Source organism: Alligator sinensis, unplaced genomic scaffold (genome assembly GCF_000455745.1).
Source record: "Alligator sinensis unplaced genomic scaffold, ASM45574v1 scaffold523_1, whole genome shotgun sequence".
In the NCBI taxonomy this organism is placed as follows: domain Eukaryota; kingdom Metazoa; phylum Chordata; order Crocodylia; family Alligatoridae; genus Alligator; species Alligator sinensis.
In genome coordinates this window covers 230,548-252,201 of record NW_005843082.1, presented here as the reverse complement: position 1 = coordinate 252,201, position 21,654 = coordinate 230,548, and the positions used below count along the sequence as shown (strand labels likewise).

The 21,654-nt window shown below is 38.8% G+C and overlaps 1 protein-coding gene across 26 annotated transcripts in view; it reads left to right on the top strand.

Annotated features, from left to right (window-relative positions):
• PICALM (phosphatidylinositol binding clathrin assembly protein) overlaps positions 1–21,654 on the top strand; it is a 100,805-nt gene that overhangs the window by 41,570 nt on the left and 37,581 nt on the right. For all 26 annotated transcript variants that reach the window (XM_006037200.2, XM_006037199.2, XM_006037198.2 and 23 more), the window contains 10 exons: positions 5,593–5,735; positions 8,091–8,166; positions 9,976–10,078; positions 14,480–14,573; positions 15,052–15,163; positions 16,212–16,318; positions 16,849–16,890; positions 17,802–17,887; positions 19,917–20,040; positions 20,978–21,114. In XM_006037200.2, the coding sequence (XP_006037262.1) occupies positions 5,593–5,735; positions 8,091–8,166; positions 9,976–10,078; positions 14,480–14,573; positions 15,052–15,163; positions 16,212–16,318; positions 16,849–16,890; positions 17,802–17,887; positions 19,917–20,040; positions 20,978–21,114 (1,024 nt within the window). The remainder of the gene's footprint in view (positions 1–5,592; positions 5,736–8,090; positions 8,167–9,975; positions 10,079–14,479; positions 14,574–15,051; positions 15,164–16,211; positions 16,319–16,848; positions 16,891–17,801; positions 17,888–19,916; positions 20,041–20,977; positions 21,115–21,654) is intronic.

The following is a 21,654-nucleotide window of genomic DNA, read 5'->3' as shown; positions in this document are numbered from 1 at the left end:
TAATAGATTGAGTTCTCTGGAATCAAAATTCATTCTCTTGCCTAAGCCCTCTTAGGATGACATTCTGTTCCCATTTGATCATCTAAGTGGCCATTAGGATTGATGGCCACTAGAGGGCCAAATGTGGGATGAAATGTCACTCTTAATACACATACCTTAGAGGAAGCATGCATTTTCATCAGGCTTATTTAAAAAAGTAGAAAAATCAAGTATTTGCACCCAAAATAAAAACACTGGTACTTAACTGCCCAGAAGTGAAGAGTACCATTTTTAGATTTTTTTTCTTAGACTCCTGTTTCTAGCAGTATGATACCTTGGTACAGTATGTGGTAGTTTTGTCCCCCACAAACTGGAGTAAGTAGCAGATGATTGTGTCCCTAGTCTCAGTCTTTAACAGCAGGCATTTGTGTGATCAGGGTTAACAAGCAAGAGCTGCTTGAGCTGGCTGGGTCTTCCTAAACTCACATCTTACTGCTTTTGCTATGATCTGCTGTTTTTGCCCTCTGCTCTTTGTACAACTATTAGAACAATAAATGCTCCTCCAAACCAGGTACAGCTATTGCAGTTAGCTCTCCAAATACTTGATTTGACTTATGCAAATATTTTTAAAGCCTTGATTGAAATATCCTTCAGTCCACATCCAAGACTGTGTAGACATTAAGGCATGGAGTATGTCTGAACTCAGTGATTGGCTGTGTGTGGGTAGAAGTTAGCACTCATGAATTTTTATGCATGTATGAGTTCAACATGCCTTCTATATAAATGGTCTTGCTTTGTTAAACTCATTTCTTGGTAACACTGACATTTTTACTTAAGAAAATTTACTTTTTCCCCTTGTATTGATAAAATCACTTCCTCCTATTCCCTGGGGTAGATTTGTGTGTTTTGTACTTTATTCTCCCCCATGTGTTCTTTCTTCTTCCCCTCCTCCCCCTCCGTTCATTCATTCATATGACTTGCGCACACTTACCTCTGTAAGGGAAGAGGTTCTGCTGGGTCACAGAGCCTGCTTTCTCTCCCAGAAGTGAAATGGGCTTTGAAAGTTGTGAAGGACCTTTAGAAAATTTTAAAGAGAAAAAGGCCTCCAGCATAAAATACAAGTCTAGAATGAGAGAGTTGATGACTTTCTAGAAATTTGTTTGTATTGTTGTATGATGCAGGCTTAATTCTCCCTGGCTGCTAGGAAAAATCTTGCATCCAAGAATTGTTTGGCTGACTATAGGCTTTCTTACATTCATGTTAAGTCTCTCACTATTAATTGACCACCTATTATGCATGCATTTATGGTAGTTCATACTACCATATGGTATGTGATTGTCAGGTGGTATGAATCAGTCGGGTTTGTGCAAGGATAGTGTTTAAATGGGAAGACCTGAAGATGTGAAAACTGAAGTGTGATTCAGTAGAGCTCTGTTCTGAGTCATGCCCAAGTATGTTTTAGCTTGTTCTGTTGTTGGACAATGCTGTCTTTTTAAACGCAACTTAAAACTGAGGTCATGATGGCTTTGTGTGTTTTAAATTGAAGACTTCATTGCAAGAGCAAGGTTGCTAGTCTTCATTGCAATAATTTCAGATATGGCATCTTTTCCTCCAGCAAACTTATTTGCAAAGGCCTTTTCCTGTTCCAAAGAAGTGTTCTCTTGGATTTGTGGTGGTAGCATACCTGTCTAAGGAGCCTGTATTTGATCTTGAGGAGGAACTGATCTGTTCCTGTTCTCTTTTTGCTCCTTCTGCCCCCACAAATAATTTGAAATCCTTTAGAATAAAAGACTGTTTATATACCTGCTATAAGCCGTATTTTAAGGCACTCTGGAGGTCTTTGCATTGGACGCAAAGACATTTTTAAATTATGCTGTTTTTATTTTTATGGCTTAGTGTAGGCTGGGGAAGTAAAAAAGCAGACTGGGTACTGGCAAATATCACAGTGGAGCTTATAGAAGTCCTGGCTTCATGGAGATGTGGCTGCTGATTTAGGCTACAGCCTTCAGTTAGCTTTTTAAATGCTCCAAAATAATTTATTGGGACCTGTAGGCTTAATTGGGTCATCCTCCTTTTTAATGAAATGTTAGCAGCTTTTCATCATGTTTCTTTCATGTAGCTACTTTAGTTGCTTCTTTGGTGCTTGATACCATGGGACTTGATTTGTGCAAAGCTTGAGTTTCCTGTGCCTGAGGTATTGGATTCTAGAAGATAATGGTTAAAGCTGCATCTATTAACAACCTGTTTGTCTTAATTACATTTGGCTGACTTCATGCCTATGATTGCAGTATCATATTGTTTCACTTAAAACATCCATAGAAGCAGAACTGAGAGTAGGACGGTGCTGAGTATTTAATTACTGCTTTGTCGTAGGAAACTAAACCTGTACCAGCATCAGTGTACCCCTTCCTTCCCAGTTGTGCAAGTCTAGTACTGGTGCTTAGAAAGATGCATTGGGAAAAGCGTAGTGATTCAGAACATTTTTATGCCATAATTGCAAAGCATCAGACTTCTTTCTCTGATATTTTTCCATTGAAATCTTAGTTCTAACATCCTATTAGAATATAAGCAAAATACTGTGGGAGAACACTATTGGCCTTCTAATGTTCTGTGTCAGGAATTGGCAGCCTGTGGCCCGCAGGCTGGATCCAGCCTGTGGAACCTTTTGACATGGGGGTCAGTGGCTTCCCCTTGCTGCCATAGGGCAGAGCACTGGCTGCTAGCACTCTCCCCATGCTCCTCTGGGGGAGCAGTGCCAATGCCACTTGTGCTGTGCTGTGGATTGGGTTGGCTCAGCCTGCAGCCTTCAAAGTTTGCAGACTGCTACTCAGTAAGTTTTATAAGTAGGGAGTAAAACATTGCTTTAAAATAAAACATTGTGAATAGGGAAGTGGGGGTGGCAGGGAAGAAGAAGGTGGGTTTTTTATTGCACCTTCTTGAGTAAGTACTAATAGTATTTCAATTGAAAAGTTAGCAGAGAGGGCTTAAGATTTAATATCAAAACTCTGTAATAGGGTTCAGTAAACACTTTATTGGAAATCCTGGTTCTTTGGTGGTATGGCTATTAGTTTTGTGAAAGTGATTCAATCAATGCACTAGTGATTGTGTGACTTCTATTCCTTGTCTTAATATTTTGAGTTTTGTCAGTTTCTTTTATTAGTTGTGACATTTGGGACCCTAGAAGTGCAGGTTTCATAATTGCTTTATACCTTTTTTGACCAAGGTAAATGGTTTAAGTGTAAAACTTTATACTCATCAGTTCAAATTGTAGTGTGGTGTTCAAGACAGTCTTACGTCTTAATGGCTACGGGCAGAAGTTGCACACACTGGTATAAGCAATCAGAAACCAGTTCAAATCTGTTAAACAGAAATTCACTGCACATAATGCAGTTCCAAATGGCTGAAACTGGTTTAAGATAAATCTGGATGGATGTAGTATCAGACTTAACTGATTTAGATTAAATTTAGTTTATTGAACTTCTGTCCCAGTTCCCCTCCAGATTCAAGTTAATTCAGTCCCCCAGCATCCCAGGATGCTTTGCACCTGCCCTCCTTGCAGGGTGGGTGGGCTAGCTTTGGCCCAAGCTGTCTGTTCTGGTTGAGTAGGGAGGTATGCTGCTTGGGCCACCACAGGCATATAGCTGCATTTCCGAAATCAAAAGTGAATGTCTGTTCACTTGCTTATTGGTTCAATCCATGCAGCTTGGACTAAGTGGCAAAGGCTGAATCGGTTCAGCCTCCAGCTTTTTGACTGTCTGTACTTGGCCAGTATGATGGACTAAAAATACATCTAGAGAAGTTTTTTTGTAACTTTTTAATATAAACAAGTTTGCCTAAAGAATTTCTAGGCTTTGTTGAAATTTTTAAACTTGCATAAGGGAGAGAGAAACTAATGTTGTTAAGTACATGGGTGAAGCTGACAGTTTTAGCAAATGCAAAATTTTAAAGCTAGTTATTTATTTTTCAAGAATTATGTGGATGGAGTTTTATGCTTAGAGACCTTAAGTCCAATGAGGGACTGTGCATCTCAATGACAAATACTAGTTACATTCCATTAAAAAAAATTAAGAAATTAATTAAGAAAAAGTGCTTTAATGAATATCTAATGAACAGATAGTAATACCCTGTCTCCCTACAAAAAAAAATATTTATCCTTTAAGTTTAGAGAGAGAAGCAATCACTGATTTTTACATGTTCATTCCATCTTCCATTTTATATATATATAATAAAAAAAAAAATAAAACAGCCTTCTGGCTAAAGAACTCGTGTACATCTTGACTTGCCTACCCTCAAAGCCCTCTAGTTTGGTTGATTTTTTTTTTGTCTTAATTTTCAGTCTGAGGCTAAGCTACCGCACAGATGTTTAAACCACCACCCCCAAAAAAGAAAACTGTAATAAACAACCATGGAAAAGCTCTCTAAAATGTGTTTCATTGTTGCTTTGTGCTTAAAGCAAGATTCAGAAAAGCTGGGAAGTAAATGGCACCTCCTCCTTCCCCCCGCCCCCCAAACCCATGTACAAATTCCATAGCCTTGTGTGAAGAGGTGCTCACAGCATTGATTGTCCGCAGCTGGTCCATGGTTGAGATGAGGCCAGGACTGGGCTCTGGGGGCCTCCAGCAACCCCCACCTGAACCCATCTCACCCTGCACACCTGATCTGCTGTGCAGGGCCACAGCCCACAGGGTTCCCCATAGATCTGTGGGTAGCCCTGCAGATATCATTGGGCCAGGGGGGCAGATCAGACCTGCAGGCCAAGGGTTGAGCACCCCTGACTTCAGGGGAATTGCTTTTAGTTGGGAAATGGGGTCACTGGCATGTGTGATAAGGGGAATATGCTGAGATTTTGAAAAATACTATTACTGGCTTGGGGATATTCTAATATTACAATAAGATGTAAGATAGAGCTCTATAATTGAGCCCAACACTCTCCCCCCCCCTCCAAAAAAAAAAAAAAAAAAAACCCCACCAAAAACCAAACATAAAAACCTAAAAAACCTCACCTCCTGTATCTTCCAGCCCTACTACATTGCTATGCAAGACTTTTTGTATCCAGATTCCTAGTTCTTTGGCTTTTGTCATTAACCCAAAGTTACCGTTACATGACTCTTCAGCAATCTTTGTGAATACTATAGTTTGTTTTAGTTTCTAGAAGATGGATATTTGTGACTAAATTGATAGCAGTTAATATTTAATTGGTCTTCTAACAGTATTAGTAAGGGCAAAAGATGGAAGGGCTTGGAAGGTGAGTAACCATATTAATCATAAAAAAGGTTCTTTTTACAATAAGGTTGAGGTATAAGAAAAGTAGCATGGAAAAGCTTGCTCTGCTTTATTCATAGTGTGTATATATTCTTGAGCAGATCTCCAATTCAGTTTACTTCTAATGCACAACTTTTATATTGCCTTCTGTGTATATTCTGTGCATGAAACGAAATTTTCCAGTGACTAAAATATGCAGCTCATGAGTTCTCAGTGGGCCATAAAATTTTTTAAAAAATGAAATTGGAAGTGTACATTTCCATCTTCCATTCTGTAGACTGAGCCTGTATGAAACTTCCCGTAGCACTAAATGAAATACTAAAATAGCAAACCATCCTCTGTGTATTACAGACTTAATCCAGTGCACAAATGAGATGAACGTGAATATTCCACAGCTGGCAGACAGCTTGTTTGAAAGAACTACAAACAGTAGCTGGGTGGTGGTCTTCAAGTCTCTCATCACAACTCATCATTTAATGGTGTACGGAAATGAGGTAATGCATATGTTTTAAGTAATAAAACCATTCTTGAGAATAATTTTAACACAGTGATTTAGAGTTCTAAAGACTCAAACTACTTTTGTATAATGCATTTCTCTCTACTCAGAACTTAAAAGGTCCTTTGATACCAAAGCAGCCAGAACATAAATATATTTTTAGGTGGACATGATACTTTATTATCAATTTCTGTGTGGAAACGGATCCTATTTTATTGGAACAGTAAACATGTGTGTGTCAGTGCAGGAGGAAGCATTGTTGTATGTGTTTGTGCCTTCAGACAAAAGGTGTCCCTGGCACAAAACATTGTTAGAATTAGGTTGTGGCCAAGTGGAATGAATATAGATGGGGCTCAACTGTCTGAGTTGTTGTAGACTTAAAGGACCTTTTGTTCTAAGCTAGAATTAGCCACCAGGGGGCAAACTGCTCATACACATAGTAGACATTTTAATTGGATGAAAAACATTTAAACTTGGCCTGATTTACTACCCATCTTCAACTATATAATTTCTAGGATATTTCTTCTGAGAATTTGAGCAGTTGTTCAGCTACATAAATACTGGATACCTAGAAAATTTAATTTGAAAGTCCTAACAGGAATTTAACATGCAAGTGCTTTTTTTTTTCTTTCAATTTGAAGATGATTTAACTTCAAGAGTCAATGTGGTTACTTTAATGCTATGCTAATTTGGTTAGTCCAGGTTGTATAAAAAAAGTTGTGGGCTAACAATATTCCTTTAGGATGGACCCTCTTTGCGGCTAGAAATAAGTAAAACATGAACATAAAAAATCAAGTTCTTATTAGGAAAATCAACAAATTCAGTTAAACTTCTAGAAGTTTGTGTAGAGCAGTAGTCACCAACCAGTGGATCCCAATCCACTGGTAGATCTCAGAGCCTCTTGGAGTCAATCCAAGGCTGTGGTAGGGGGCTGAGTGCCCGAGTGCATATATGCTTGTGCCCCAGCCCAGCAGGTCAGCCCATGGGGGAGGGAAGAGGAGGAGGCTAGATCAAGACCCCTGTGGTGAGGGATGGTGCCACAGAACTAGGAGCAGGGGTAAATTGAGTGGGGCCCCAGCTGGGTAAAACTTGCCTGCTGGGGAGGTGCACCCCCAAATTTTCTCTCTCCCTCAATTTGCCGCTCCACCCCCAGGCCCTTCCCTCCCCACGGACTTACCTGCTGGGGAGAGGGGTGGTGGCAGTGCATGGTAGATCTTGGGTTGCTTTTAAATGCCAAAGGTGATCTCCTACTTAAAGGTTGAAGACCACTGGTGTAGAGCATCCTGCAAGCATTTGAAAAATATAATTTTTATCCTAAAATCCTTGTCTGCTCCAGTGTGTTGCTGACTGCAGAATTATTGTTTATGTGGCTTAATGTGTACTCTTTCAGATTTTCAGAAGTGCTGAGCAGATGTCCTTTAAGAAAACTGATATCGGTGTTCTCTCTACAGAAGTCGTTCCCACCTTCTTTTTTAATACTGCAGCCCGGCAGGACCAGAACAAGGCGCATGGAGCTGGCTGCCTCCCTTCTGGGGCTGCCCCACCATGCAGCTTTAACCCTGGAAGCTGCTCACCCAGGCAAACAGGCTAGGGTCTGAGCCAGGCGCTTGTGCCACAGCCCAGCAGCCAACCTGCTGCAGCTTGGTACTGGGCCGTGGCCTGGTGGTTGGGAACCTCTGCTCTATAGTTAGGTTAAATTTTAAAACATTTACCTGACTGTCTAATACAATTACGTTTCAATACAGCTATGTTAAGTACAGAAAACTAATTGATTTTTATTTAACAAATGTATTCAAAACCTATGGTTGAATGATTCTTCTCTACAACAAATTCAAGAACCTCAATGTATACATTTAAATGTGCATTCAAGATATCCTGCCTCCTGTGCATGTCATTTTTCTTGAGATGGCTAGCAGTCATGGACCATTGATTTTAGAAGTTGCCACACATTCTCTTAAAGCAAATTTGGCTTAAAGGCTCAGATGGCTTAAATTTTTAAGATGTGTATAATGAAAATAATAAATCTTAAGTTTTCTGCCTGTAGAAATCTATTTTGTGCAACTACAGACATCTTCAGTCACAGAAGCCTTTATTTTAATTGTATCCATTAGGATGGCCAAATATTTTAATTTGACACTTTTTAAATATTTAATAATGATAGTCAGGATGTTCTTGCCCTTGAACAGTTCTGAAGTTTTTCAAATAGGTTTGAGGGTAAATATGAGTTGAAACAAATACACTAAACGTTGGGCTTTACTAACCTGGTAACAAAACAGTGAGAGTGTGTACTTATGTAAAATTGCAACTCGGCAATATGTCACTAAATTATTCAACGTTTCTTTCCTTCCTCTAGCGTTTTATCCAGTATCTGGCTTCCAGAAACACGTTGTTTAACTTGAGCAATTTCCTAGACAAAAGTGGGTTGCAAGGTAAGGTAACTTCATTATGTGTACACTTAAAAAAAAAAAAATGCTTTTTCTACAATTGGATCTAACTTGTGCATTTAACTCTAGAAGCGTGCATTTAACTCTAGAAGCAATTTTCACATCAGCTTCAAATGCAGTTCTCTTACGGTATGCCATGTATAGTTTAGCTCACTGCTATATTCTAAAAAAGACTACCATAAACATTAACTTTTGTGGGGGAGAGAAACCAGGGATGTCTTGAATTCTAGTCATTTTATTCCTAATGGCTCTGAATATTGATCCATATAGTGGCTATGCTATTCAGTTTCTATTAGTAGCTAATACAAGGTAAAATGTTGACTCATATGAAAACTTTACTGTTGGAGACTGTTTTTGAAGCTTGTTGGAATTAGTGAAAGCAAGAATTTCTTTGGTAGTACTTAAATCTTCTCAAATGTGCTCACTTAGCATTTGTTTGCTTTTGTTGGATTAATTATGAATAAATATATAAAAAATGGCTCAGTTCCTAATTCAGAAGTGCTTTCAAACAAGAAAGAAATCAACTCAATAGTTGCTACAGTAGGGCATGGTGTCCAGGCTTACTGGAAGCCTGTTCTGTTGGACACTTTGTGAATTTACAGGGAAAAAAGTTTATCCCAGCACCTGATGAGATTAGATTGAAAATATATTTTATGTACGAGAAGACTTAAACATTGCTGCATACACTGAACTGCATTTTAATTTATTAATTAGCCCATGATTGGATTCAGTCTTGAAAAGTTCCACTTGCTGCCCAAGTAACACATTTTAACAGGTGAATACTTTTTTCAAAATGACAGTCTAACAGTTCATGAGTAGATTTTCTGTGTCTTGAGCTAAGAACTTTTTGCAAAGTTGATGTAAATATAACAGATCTGATGTTGGACCCCGATGACTATTGTTCCCTGTATGGTAATCTTTTTCTGCAGTTCAGTGTGATTCAGTTCCTGTATGGAACAGTCCTTAAAGTTGCTAAATTTTCTTATGGACAGTGTTGTGGGGCATCTACCAACCTTTTATGTAGCTGTTCCAATTTATTGGTTAATTGTAGTAAAATCTGCATATTCTGGCTTCATAGTAAACTGGACTTGGCACAGGCATCAAGTTGCGACTTAATTTTCAAAGCTAGAGTAGTATAGAATATAGGGACAGATCTTTATTAGATTTTTTTAACATCTGGTTCTCCCACTTCCTTTTTTTTTGAGAAAAGAGCTAAGAATAAAACTTTTTTCCTGTGTCCACAAGGAAGCATTTTTATCAATTTTATGTGCCCTGCTCCCTTGTATAGGCAGTAAACATCAATGGCATTTGGCCCTTTTTAAAGTAAAAAGGAGTAAATATGGACCGTGGTGTTGGTTCTGGTAACTTACTCATCAGACTAGCAACACTGCATAATGTCTTTGTAAGGAATTCTTTTACATAATGTCCAAAAACTTTGTATAAGAATGCTTTCTCTGCTTCTGGGAAAATAATTGCTTAGGGTGGTCAAGAAGACTTTAAGTTGCTTGCATGATATATTTGGGGATACTTGGGGGAAATTTAAGTATATGCAGCAAGGTGCATATTATACAATATACAGCTCTCAACAGAAAATGTGTAATTTTTCTCACAGAATTGAGGGCAGTCTTGTAATCCTTTGAGATGAGAATGGATGTGCAAAACAAATTTTAAGGAAAAGCTGTGGACAAAAAACAATCATGTGCATCTTGTTCCCTGGTCAGAACTTTTTGTTTATTTAAAAAAAAAAAAAAGCAGAAGAATTAGTTGTTGAAACCTTTTTTTCCTCTCTCTTAGGATATGACATGTCCACATTTATCAGAAGGTATAGTAGGTATCTGAATGAAAAAGCAGTTTCTTACAGACAAGTGGCTTTTGATTTTACAAAAGTAAAAAGAGGGTAAGAGCTGCAGTTCTTCCTTACCTTTTAAAGATCTGTCTTGCAAAGCATGCTAATGAGTTGTATTTGAACACTTAACGTTGGGGGGTTTCTGTGGGTGTTGGTTTATATTCCATGATCCATGCACTAAAAACATTAGTGTAAGTGAATGACCGCATTCCTGAAACTTTCCTGTGCCATTAGATACTACATAGGACTGAAAAAGGCTTTGCTGTCTGCTGTTGTTATCTTTGCCAGCAAATGTGTTACTTCAGAAGCTTTTTGTGGAATAGTGTTAAAAGAAAAAATAATGGAAAAATGCCTGTGCAGCAGTTCGTGAAGGCACTAATTGAAGATCCTAATTATAGCAAAAAGCTGTTCCATGACATGCAAAGCTGTTTTACAGTCCTACAGTTTGGCAGCCTTGGAGTCTATACAACTCATTTGGGAAATGTGTGGGTAAATATCCTGCTGTACCTTCTTCTGGTCTTCATCCTTTCTCGAAGTGACTGTATGAATCTCTGGTCTTGAAATGTGTATGGCTTCAAGTACGTATAGAATAATCCTCCTGCTTCCTCTTGGAGTGGGGTAGAATTGTCCACTCCATTTTAAATAGAGCCAGAGTGGCTTTCATGGAAGCTATATCTAAAGCAGCTAGTCAATTTTTTTCTGCCATACTTTAATGTAATGGCTAAACCAGTAAACTAAAACCGGACCTCCAGTAATTGTCCATGTTGGTGTTCATTCTTCTCATGGATGTGAGATTGGGTAGTAGGGTCTATTGTCATGGATGTCCTCATGCCTTCCACCTTGTCCAAGGACATGAAGGGTGGAGTGGGCCTACCTTGTCTTCAAATCCTTTTCACCACTAATGGCAGGAAGATAAAACCCAGGCAGCGCCCACTTGCCCTTTTGCAACTCTTAGTATGATTATGTAGCTAGTTAACTTTAAACCCCATTGACCTTTTTAAGTAGATTTTCTTTGGGTTAGTTTCTCACTAACCTGCAAACTTTATCAGAAGAGATTCCAGACTATATTGTGGATTTCTATCAGTCGACTTCACACTCATCCAATGGCATAGAAAACTATATTTTATACTTAGACATGTGGTTTTGTGTCTGGGTGAAAGCTTGTGAGGCTTTGCGTACAGCCCATGAAAGGGTAGCTGAAAATTAGTGCATCTCCCCAAGAGATGTGTAATAGGCGTGTGCATGGTTTTTTTGCAAGAAGTGCTTTCCTCAAGCTCATGGTAAGACCTACTTGAGGTGCACTAACATACTTTCCTGTAAGCAAAAGTGCAGAGGCAGGTGGCAAGTGCAGGGCATGTCTAAATCACCTTTGTACACAAGGGCTAAGTACAGACAGTCAAAAAGCCCCAGGCTGAATCAATTCAGTCTTTGCTGCAGAGATTTAAACTGAGAAATAACTGGACACGCATTTACTTTTGATTCAGGAAATGTAGCCACATACCTGCAGTGGCTCAGGCCAGAAGCTGGGGGGTGTTAGAACATGACATGGACTGTGTTCACTTCTTCCTGCTGCCCTGAGATATCTGAGACTTGCAGGACTCTTCCTGCATCCAAGCACAGGCAGGGGCTGCTTCCAGGTGCCTCTGGAATTTGAAGTCCAGTCACAGCCAGCAATAAGTTTGAGCAGGGAAAGGGGTGTTTCTGATCACTTAAATTGGTTTATGTAACTTCTGTCCGTATCCAAGGCCTTTGGCTCCCTTAAGAAGCTTGCATAGACTTCCATGGCTTGGAAATCATGGCCATTCCTGTGGCATCCAGAATTCCTGCTTCTCCTCTTAAGAATCTAACCTTCAGGTGCTGACAGGCAACATGACAGCTATGCATCTGTCTGCAAACAGACATCATCTGTGCTATATTAGGAGGTCATTCAGCATCAGACTTAATGTATTCCTTACTGCCATTCATCTTTCAGGTGTTGAGGCCTTGCTAGCAGATGACTGTGGAAGTTTTCAGACAACTTGAGTAATCGGTCAAGGATAGAGTCATGTAGAATAGTGTTGCAGGACATCTTTTGTAAGTGGAGACTTCCATAAAATATACCTAAGGTTGGTCAAACCTGGTCTAGAGTAGGGATGTAAATGTCATCTAAAAATATTTGTTTAACCTCTATCTAATTATATTGGTTAAACGATTTAACTGATAACACAACAGCTTGGACATAGCTGCTGCTGAGAGTTGATCCTGGAGATTTTTAACTTTGGGGAAGGGGAGGAAGAGACAAGTCCAGCCAGACAACACTACCCACCTGAAGCCCTGCCCTTGGAGGGCTGTGAACCAGCAGCTAACTGCTTAATTATAAGTCATGAGGCTGCCTTCGTCTTAAGCTATGAATACTAGTCCCCCTCCCCTCTTTGCTCCTCTTTCCATCACTTCTGCATACCCTGCTGCCTCTTGACTCCTGCTGGGGCACAGGGCAGTTCTTCCACCATCCCACCTGCCCTTCCCTGCCAGACTGTATGCATGCTGAGCCAAAGAAGAACCAGTAAGCTAACCAGTTATCACTGCACTTACTGGCTAAACGATTAATTTTTGACATCCCTAATCTAGAGGGAACTCTAGAGTCTTGCTAGCAGATACCTTTCCTATCTCTTGGATGCCAGAACTCATTTTTCTGTCTTGGCACTCATGATGCCAAAGAAAATTGAAATGAGATGTGACATCACAAGTTGATAGTCCTGTTATGGGCCAGGCACTTGTGACATACGACCTGGTGACTCAGTACAGGCCCTGATAGCTTTTTGCCTTCTCTGCTCAGCATAGTGTCACTACACAGTTGCCAAATCCTGCACTTGTGCCCAGTGTCATCATAGCCAAGAGCCTGAGTACTGGCTGGCTGACACTAGCTAAAAGAAGTGGCTCGGCTGAAGGTAGGACCCTTTGTATACCAACGCAGGAAAGCTTCTGCTAGATCATCTTTTATAAAGCTAAATCGAAAAGGCTTACTATTTTTCAGCACTGACTACTTTGCCTGATAACTGCTACTTTAATGGCACTTGTTTCGGGACTAGTTTAATATTCTAATTGGAACGTTTATATTTGTTCCCTGGGGACGTATCTGAAAAAAGTCAGTGCTCCTATCCATGGCATGCTCTGTTTCTTCAACCTACAGTAGCTAGATTTCTGAAATGCATTTATTCATAGTTTTCAGCAGCTGCTGTGCCATATCCCTTTGGGTTCTCCATAGGATTGTTGGGTCACCCCAAGACCTCTTGGCCATGACTCTTTTTCCCCCTTGATCACATTCATTAATGCCTTTAGTAGCTATTTTAAAAAGCTTGAAGGACAGGAAAGATTCCAGTCCTTAAGGTGCCCTCTCCCTGCACTCCTATAAAATAGGCTTATACTCAGGCCTCATCACAAATCCCTGCACACCTACTGGATTAGAATTCTAATATGAAGCAATATATTAGTCTTCCAGTTTTTGGGTTACTTTTCCCATTTGGCTTTTTCAATAGTGATCCTAAGATTTTTTTTTTTTTTCCCCTGCCAAGTCTAGGGGATTCTGACTTTAATTTGCAACTTAAAAGTTTGAGGTAGAAATTTAGACTTCAGTATCAAGGCATTTAAAAAAAAAAAAGGTGAAGATAAAATTTTATTATGTTAGTGAGTAGTATAGAAAGCAGTTTTTTTCTTATAAATGGCTTGTGTTCATTTTTCTTTCTCCCTGGGTTACCTTTTTTCTTTTTTTCTCTTAACCTGTGCATTGTTTGGATAGCTTTTTGAAGCATCCACCAGTTTAAATAATCCCAAATAACAATGATACTCTAGTTTAAAAATAAAACTACAAGTATTAATTGGTACATAATTAAATCTAATTGTGAGACTTTATTCAGTGTTCCTTCAGTTGCAAGCTACCACAGTGTTTTAGTTCTGGCATTTAAAGAGAACTTTTAAAAGATGCCGATACACTTAACTAATGCATTTTACATAATATGATTTTAAGCAATATTGAAACAGAACTTTAAATGATGAGAGAAGTGTAAGTAACTTGTTTTAGAAATACTTTTTATAATACTTTTGAGAAGACTCTTCTAGATACTTTAATTATTTTGTTTTTTGAAGCAAGTTTTTATAAAGCTAGTAATGTTTATGTAGTTGCCTAATGAATTGCACACACCAAAATGTAATCGTTTTGGGTGTTAAGAATTCCATGCATCTTAGAACACAGATCAGTTTTTGAAGCTTCTATCATGAGTACTATTTTCTGGCCATGAAGTGTTTTTTCTTATGGCTATTCTTACAGTTCTTTGGCCATACAACATTAACTATCACAAGTCTGTCGTCTTTGTTGAACTGTAACTACTGTTTTGATCCACTCTTGTACTTCATTTCAATAGAAATTATTTTGGAAAATTCAATTGGGATTTTTTTTTACTTGTGTTTGCATTACAGGGCTGATGGAGTCATGAGATCAATGAACACAGAAAAACTTCTCAAAACTGTACCAATTATACAAAATCAGATGGATGCACTCCTTGATTTCAATGTAAGTTTAATTGTTTTACCCATTAGTCAAACCATCAAGTAACGTGGTGGAATTTTTTTCCTTTACAGAGTTCACTGTGAAACCTGATGATACAATATTTTAACGTTTCTCCTAATATGCTTGTTTTGAATAGCAAAAAATACCTTCCACTCGGTGCATAAACCATGAAGTGGCCATATCCAGTGGGTCATATTGAGTTGATAAGTAGTGCAGACAGTTAAAGAGTTTTAAAACACATTACTGAATTTTTTCAGTCTTGCTGTCTTGATCTGTAATGTCTGTTAGTCATGTATTTTGGTGGGCAGACTTTATTTAGTTTGGCCTCTGCTGATCCTCTATTCAGCTGGCTATTAATAAAATATGAATTGTGAGATCAATGAAACAAGTGAATAATGTTGGAACTTATCTAAAAGTTTTTCTGGTAAGTTGAGTCCAGTGCAGTTAAACACACACATTTTTCTTTTTCTAATATCACTAGGTCAATAGCAATGAGCTTACGAATGGTGTAATTAATGCTGCCTTCATGCTTCTCTTCAAAGATGCCATCAGACTCTTTGCAGCATATAATGAAGGAATTATTAACCTGCTGGGTAAATATTTCTGTTCTGCAGTATTGCAGTACTTTGTTTCAGTAAGCTGTTTGTACTTTAATGTCAGGAAAAGAGACTGCACTTGCATCTTAAGAGCACCAAAACATTGAACATAAATGAAAATAAAATAATTTTAGTCTTTCAAGGCTTTTTATCACTAAGTATCCTTAAAGGTCCAGAGAAATAAGCAATTTCCTTTTTTTAAAAAAAGCATGGAAATATTGTTTCAGCTTGTCCCATAGAACCATGGTGCAGAATCAGATGGCAAAACTGGCACTTTTTTTACACTGCAGTCTTAAAGAATTTTCGCTCTTTTTTTTGTAATTAAGCCTTTTGGTTCTAACTTTTATAGTCTGTGCATTCCTACAGTGAATTTCCCAGTAATAAGGCCAACAGACAATATTAATAAACTATAGTAGTTCTCGGTCTTTCCTAGTTTTAGACATTAGAAGGAAGAGTGAGTGTCCCTTGTTAGAGTTGCCACTAAACAGCCTGCAACTACGAGCAGAGAGCGGTAGCTAAGCCACGTTAGTTTGAAGTTAGGCAGATGGTGGAATAGGTGGTACATTTTACAGTATCTGATGTGAACTTTTGTAAGCAACAGTTGACACATCTCTGATTCTGTCTGTGGTGCACCTCTACTTTGCCTCCAATGTAATAGTCCCACTTCTATGACCAGGTGTTTTGGGGTAGCTGTATAGTTTTGACCTTGGTGTTCCTGTCATACACTTAGCTGAAAAGTGAATTGTTAAACACCTTAGGCTGCATCTCTCCTCCAGCATTCGGGTTGTTTTTTAAAATTAATTAGTTTGTACAGGATGAAAGAATGTACAAACATTGACTGAGATTTGACTGACTGACTTGTTTTCCATCCCTGATTGAAGCAAGGCTCTTTCATAGCAACTTCCACAATGAACAAGACAGGCGAAACAAGTCTTTGGATATTTTCTGTATTAAGTCACAGCTGTTACTTCTGTACATTTAAAACAGAAAGCATGTACTGTATGCTTAATGTCTTACGTGATTTGAGTATTTTTCCCATTTACAGAAAAATACTTTGACATGAAAAAGAACCAGTGCAAAGAAGGTCTTGACATTTACAAGAAGTTTCTCACTAGAATGACAAGGATTTCAGAGTTCCTCAAAGTTGCAGAGGTAACCCTTGCCATCATGGTTTTATGGCAGAAGTGCCAGCTCTCAAGCTAAAAGAAAAGATGCCCATTTAATATATCATGGAGAGTACATTGTAATCTTCAAGAGAAAAATGGGTTGTGTCAGTTCCGTTAGCTGATTTCTTTCCAGCTGTTTGCTGTATGTCAGTAGTGCTCAAATTCCATAGACTACTTTGAGAGATGAGACTCCCTGATATCTCAGTCTTGAACTTCCTGGCTTTTTCTCAAAACCTTTTCTTGTGGACCTTAATGGAAGGGTTTAACAAACCACAGTTATAAACCCTGAGCAGATAACTTTATTTCAACTTCATTACAACTGCATGTACATTTAACAGACAACTGGTTTCAGTTTTTATACAACCAAATTAATCTCATTACAGACAGAACCACAATTACACATGGCTTTGGCTTTTCTTGTATTATTTCACTTTAACATGATTTCTCTTTGAGCATTGAAGTCTATAAGCAAGCAGAAGGATGGTTCTGAAGCTCATTGTATTTATTTTATTGCAGCAAGTTGGAATTGACAGAGGAGACATTCCAGATCTTTCTCAGGTAGATAAATTATGCATGTGTCAATGCATGGCATGTTGGCTTCTGGATTGCATAATCAGAAAAACTTAGCATTTTGTCTTTCCTTTATGCTTTTTTGCATAAGTTGTCTGTTCATGATTAAGTTTAATTCTAATTCCCAGGCAGGGCAGAGTGGCACCCTTTTATAGACTAGTGTTCTCCCAAGCTTAGGATCCTAATAAATGAGAATTTAAGTTGTTTACAGTTGATTTATATTTTGTGCATCAGTTCTGCTTTTAAGTTAAGGATTCTGTTCTAAACTCAATTTTGTTTTCTGCTTTCAAGAGAACATAAGTCAAACAATTAAATATTCAAGTTTAAACACAGTCCTTAACTTTAAAAGCTGTTGAAAAGCATGATGGAAACTGATCTGACTGTGTGGACTTACAGAATGGAGCAGTTGCAAATCGTTGAAATTTAGCAATGTGGCTGTTTTCTAGTAGAAGGCTTCAAAATGTTAGTTAAGTCTTTACAATGACTTGCAGAGGATATGCATGCTTCAGATTGGTCCAGCTTCCTGCTTAGTGTCCTTTGGAATGTGACTACTCAACTTTTTTTCTTCCTGCCTTTTCTTACTGTTCACTTTTTCACACTTTCATTCAGTAGTTTTTTGATGATAAACCATCGTGACCAATAACACTACCAAAGGAGGATGGTGAATACTATGTTGCCTGATGCTTTAAATGCTTTGCTCAATGATTTCTCTACTGAAAGCGAAATTTTAGCATTACTTTGTGGTTTTTCTTTGTTGGTTTGGTGTTTTTAGACACTTCCACTTCACTTCAATTATACTTTCCAGCACTGGGGGAATAGGGTATTAGCTTCTTCTTTCAGCTGTTGTCTGTTTTTTGTTTTGGATTTTTCATATCAATTCCCTCACTGCTCTTTTGCAGGCACCAAGCAGTCTTCTTGATGCTTTGGAACAACATTTAGCCTCTTTGGATGGGAAGAAAATCAAAGACTCCACAGCTGCAAGCAGGTATGTATACTATTACTGTTACATAGCCAATAGATGGGTTACTTAAAAACCGCTTTCTTTTAAATGCCACGAACATGACATTGCTGCCACAGTACAGAAACAGCCACTCAATATGTATGTTGTGAGTGGCTTTTATAACTTAATGTTGGAAAAGTGTCTTTACCTTTCATGTAATGATAGAACTTAAGTGAATGCTATGGAACTCATGGTGCTTATTGCTTGGAAAGCTGCCCATGTCTAGTTAGCAGTACTAGATATTGAAATGTATTCAACATCCAGGCATGCCTGTAAGATTTTAATATCTGTGGCTGTTCACTATTTAAACACTTAATAAAACATGGTTCCCTTTCTAGATATAAAATCATGAGCAGGTCATGCAAAACCTATGATATAAATACCACGGTACTGAGAGGAAAGCTCCTAATTTAAATTAAACATTAAACTGTTTTCCCTCATACTGCATGCCTTTAAATAGGACATGCACCTTGTTTTTGGGAAGGCAGGGACAGAGCATAATCTTCAGCTCCCTCACCCTCTCTTCTGCTCAGCCAGGAAGTACAGTATTAACCCTTTTGCAGCTGAATTGTCAGTAGCTCTTGGTCACTCAGACAAAAGCTGAAACCAGCTGCTGACGATGACTGGACTTCATTGATAGATCTAGAATTTCGCAAAGAGCTTAAAAATAGCCTGCAGGGCAGTGAAAGTTACTCCTGGTCTCTTCTCCTAACAGACAGAAATTGCTGAAGAAAGGATAGTTTGATTAGTGGAACATCAAGACTCTTAAAGGTGAGAAGGTTAAGAAGGTTAACATCCATGGAGTGAAGATTGAACTGAAAGGAGGTGGATTATAATGAGCTAATGAAGTCAACTGACTTCCTTAGCACTGCCTGAATAGAAATGCCACTGCTGCCGCCACACAGTTGGTTTTAAACTTTGGGTGGAGCAGAAAGCAAAATGGGGTGCAACTGCACCCTCTCCATCCCCCAAATCTGTTCCTGCTGGGTTCTGCCCCTGCCTCCTTGTGGCTACTGGAAGGAATAGAATTAAAATCAGCAACAGCTATCTTACCTCATTTCTCTGCTGCCTATCCTGGGCAGAAAATCAGCTTCCCCAGTCAAACTCACCCTGATGTTCGAAGGCTAATTTTTTGTGTGGAACGGAGTGTGGTATACAAATAAATACAGAATGTAATGTTTAGTCTTAAATAGGTTACTTGTAAATATAATTTTCTTTGCATTACTTTTCAACTTGTCATCAAATTTTTAAAAAACAAAATAAAACAATAGACATGCCAAGGCATTTGGGGTGCCTTTCCATATGTGGGGGATGTCGGGATTCCCCACTCAGCCAGACCAGTCTCCAGCAATCACAGAAGTGAGTCTGGTTAAGTGGGGAAAAGCATTTCTGCGCTCAGCCTGACCTCCCCACTCAGCAAGGTAGACAGCTGGAGGGCAAAACAGGGAGATCACATTGCCCCTGGGATTGCATCATAAAGGGTGGGACAAGGGTCAATGTGTTTCACCCAATAAAGGGGATCAATTGTGCTGGAACACAGTTGATTCTCTTTAATGGGCAGTGTCTCTTTCTAGCCAAAGACTTATTTTAATATCTGGCTTATGTTAAAATTTTGAATTTAATTCAAAATGTACTTACAAATAGTACCTAAGGTATTAAAACTTTCCTATGCATGTGCAAAATGTGCACGTCAGATCTGTGAAAATTCAATTTACAATTTAGCAGAGAAATGGAACAAAACTACAAGCATGAACTCATGTGAAGTGACTTCAGATCACTTTGCACCCATTCTTATCTAACATCTCTTCCTACTATTGTTGGTCCAACAAAAGATATCACCAAAAACCACTTACTTGTTGCTGACTCTTGTAAACTGTTTTGTATGTCACTGGCTTAAAAGTGCACCTTCTATAAATGATCTGAAAAGCAAGCAAAGCATTTTCTAATCGGGTATTCCCATCCCATGTCATGCATGAACAGCCAGTTTTTCCCTCCCTTTGTCCAATTACTCTAGGGCTACTACCCTTTCCAATGCAGTCTCTTCCCTTGCAAGTACTGGCCTGTCTCTCACTAAAGTAGATGAAAGGGAAAAGCAAGCTGCATTAGAGGAAGAACAGGCTCGTTTAAAAGCTTTAAAGGTAAGCATGTCTTCTTATCCAGTAGTAAGGTTGTTTATTTAACTATGTACTGTATTTCTCAAATTTTAAGATGATCCTGAATGTAAGACCCTTCACCCCCAATAATTAGGTTCTATATATGGAAAATGTATAAATGGGTTACAATTTTTTCATGTATAGAACCTAATTATTGGCAGGTGATCTTTAATTTATACCCCCATCACTGGGGGGGCAGAGCAGTGGGGGGCTATCGGTGGTGTGGGGGAGGTCAAGCAGCTTGCTCCCTTCTTGTGCCTGCCCCCTGCCACCTCTGCCTTTCCTGTGACCGTCACTGCTACAGGTTAGGCTCAGCACCCTAGGCTGCAGTGTGCTTATAGCCTGCTGGCACAGAGGAAAGGTGGGGGATCAGTGGGGACTGGGGGGTAGATGCTGCAGGGAGATGGCGGGGTGCAGGGGCAGGGCAGGCAGCAGCTGCAGCTATGATACCAAACCTATACGGGGTGGAGCTGGAGCTGCAGCAGCTGCTGCCCCCCATATCCTGGTATTTGATTCTATGCCAAGGGACCCTCCCTCCACCATGTTATATGAGGGAAAGCTTCATTTTGGAATCGAGTCAATATGGTACTAATATGTGCACTGTCTTAAATTGTTAGAATCCTCAAATTATGTATAGTATTTTACTTGCTATCTAGTATTATTTTCAAGAACCTGGGATTATGTACTATTCTTCTTGCTTATTGGCTTATCAATTAACTTGTTTCAAAGATATGGAACATCCTCTTATTCTTTAAATGTTTATCTTGTATGTATACAAAGAATTTGTGTAAAACAAACAAAACGCCCTGATGTTATTGTATGGAGTGAGTAAAAATTCTCAAGAATTTTTTTTTATGTACCTCTGTGCCCTATAAACAAATCTTGTTTCTGGATTTCTTATGCCAGCTCAATTTTCCAACAGGAACAACGTCTAAAAGAACTTGCAAAGAAACCTCATACCTCTTTAACAACAGCAGCTTCTCCTGTGTCAACTGTAGCAGGAAGCTTAATGACTACACCAGCCATTGATATTTTTTCTACCCCCAGTTCTTCAAACAGGTATGCTTCTAGAGTAACTCTGCTTACGAGCCAACTCCAGCTGGGGGTCATCCAACTACTCCAATTGCATGTTGAAAGAAATAATTTTAGCTAGAGTATATCAGTCACATCTAAGTATATGTAGAATGATTCCTCCCTCTCCAAATTAATTTCTGATTTAAAAAAAAAACAAACTGCTGACTATCTTTGCAACTGGCTTTATTAATATAGGAGCTGGTTTTCTACTCAGCACTGTGAAATATGTCCCATCCCAAAGAGCCTCGCTAAATAGGTTGGAAAGATCCTATAATTCATATTGGAGGCTGCCAAGGATGGTGCTTACCTTAATGTTCCACTTGTGTACTTTTTTTTTTTTTTAAGTGTGGCCAACATGCTATTGCTATAGCATGCTGTTTTCCTATGTGGCCTTTCTAGAACACAAGTTGAAATGGAGGTGGGTGCCTGGCGTATTAATACAGAAGAATTCCTGATAGACAGTGCAAGCTTTTGCATTCTGGATTACTGAGTGCACACTAATCTTGGCCTTACATACCCTCATTC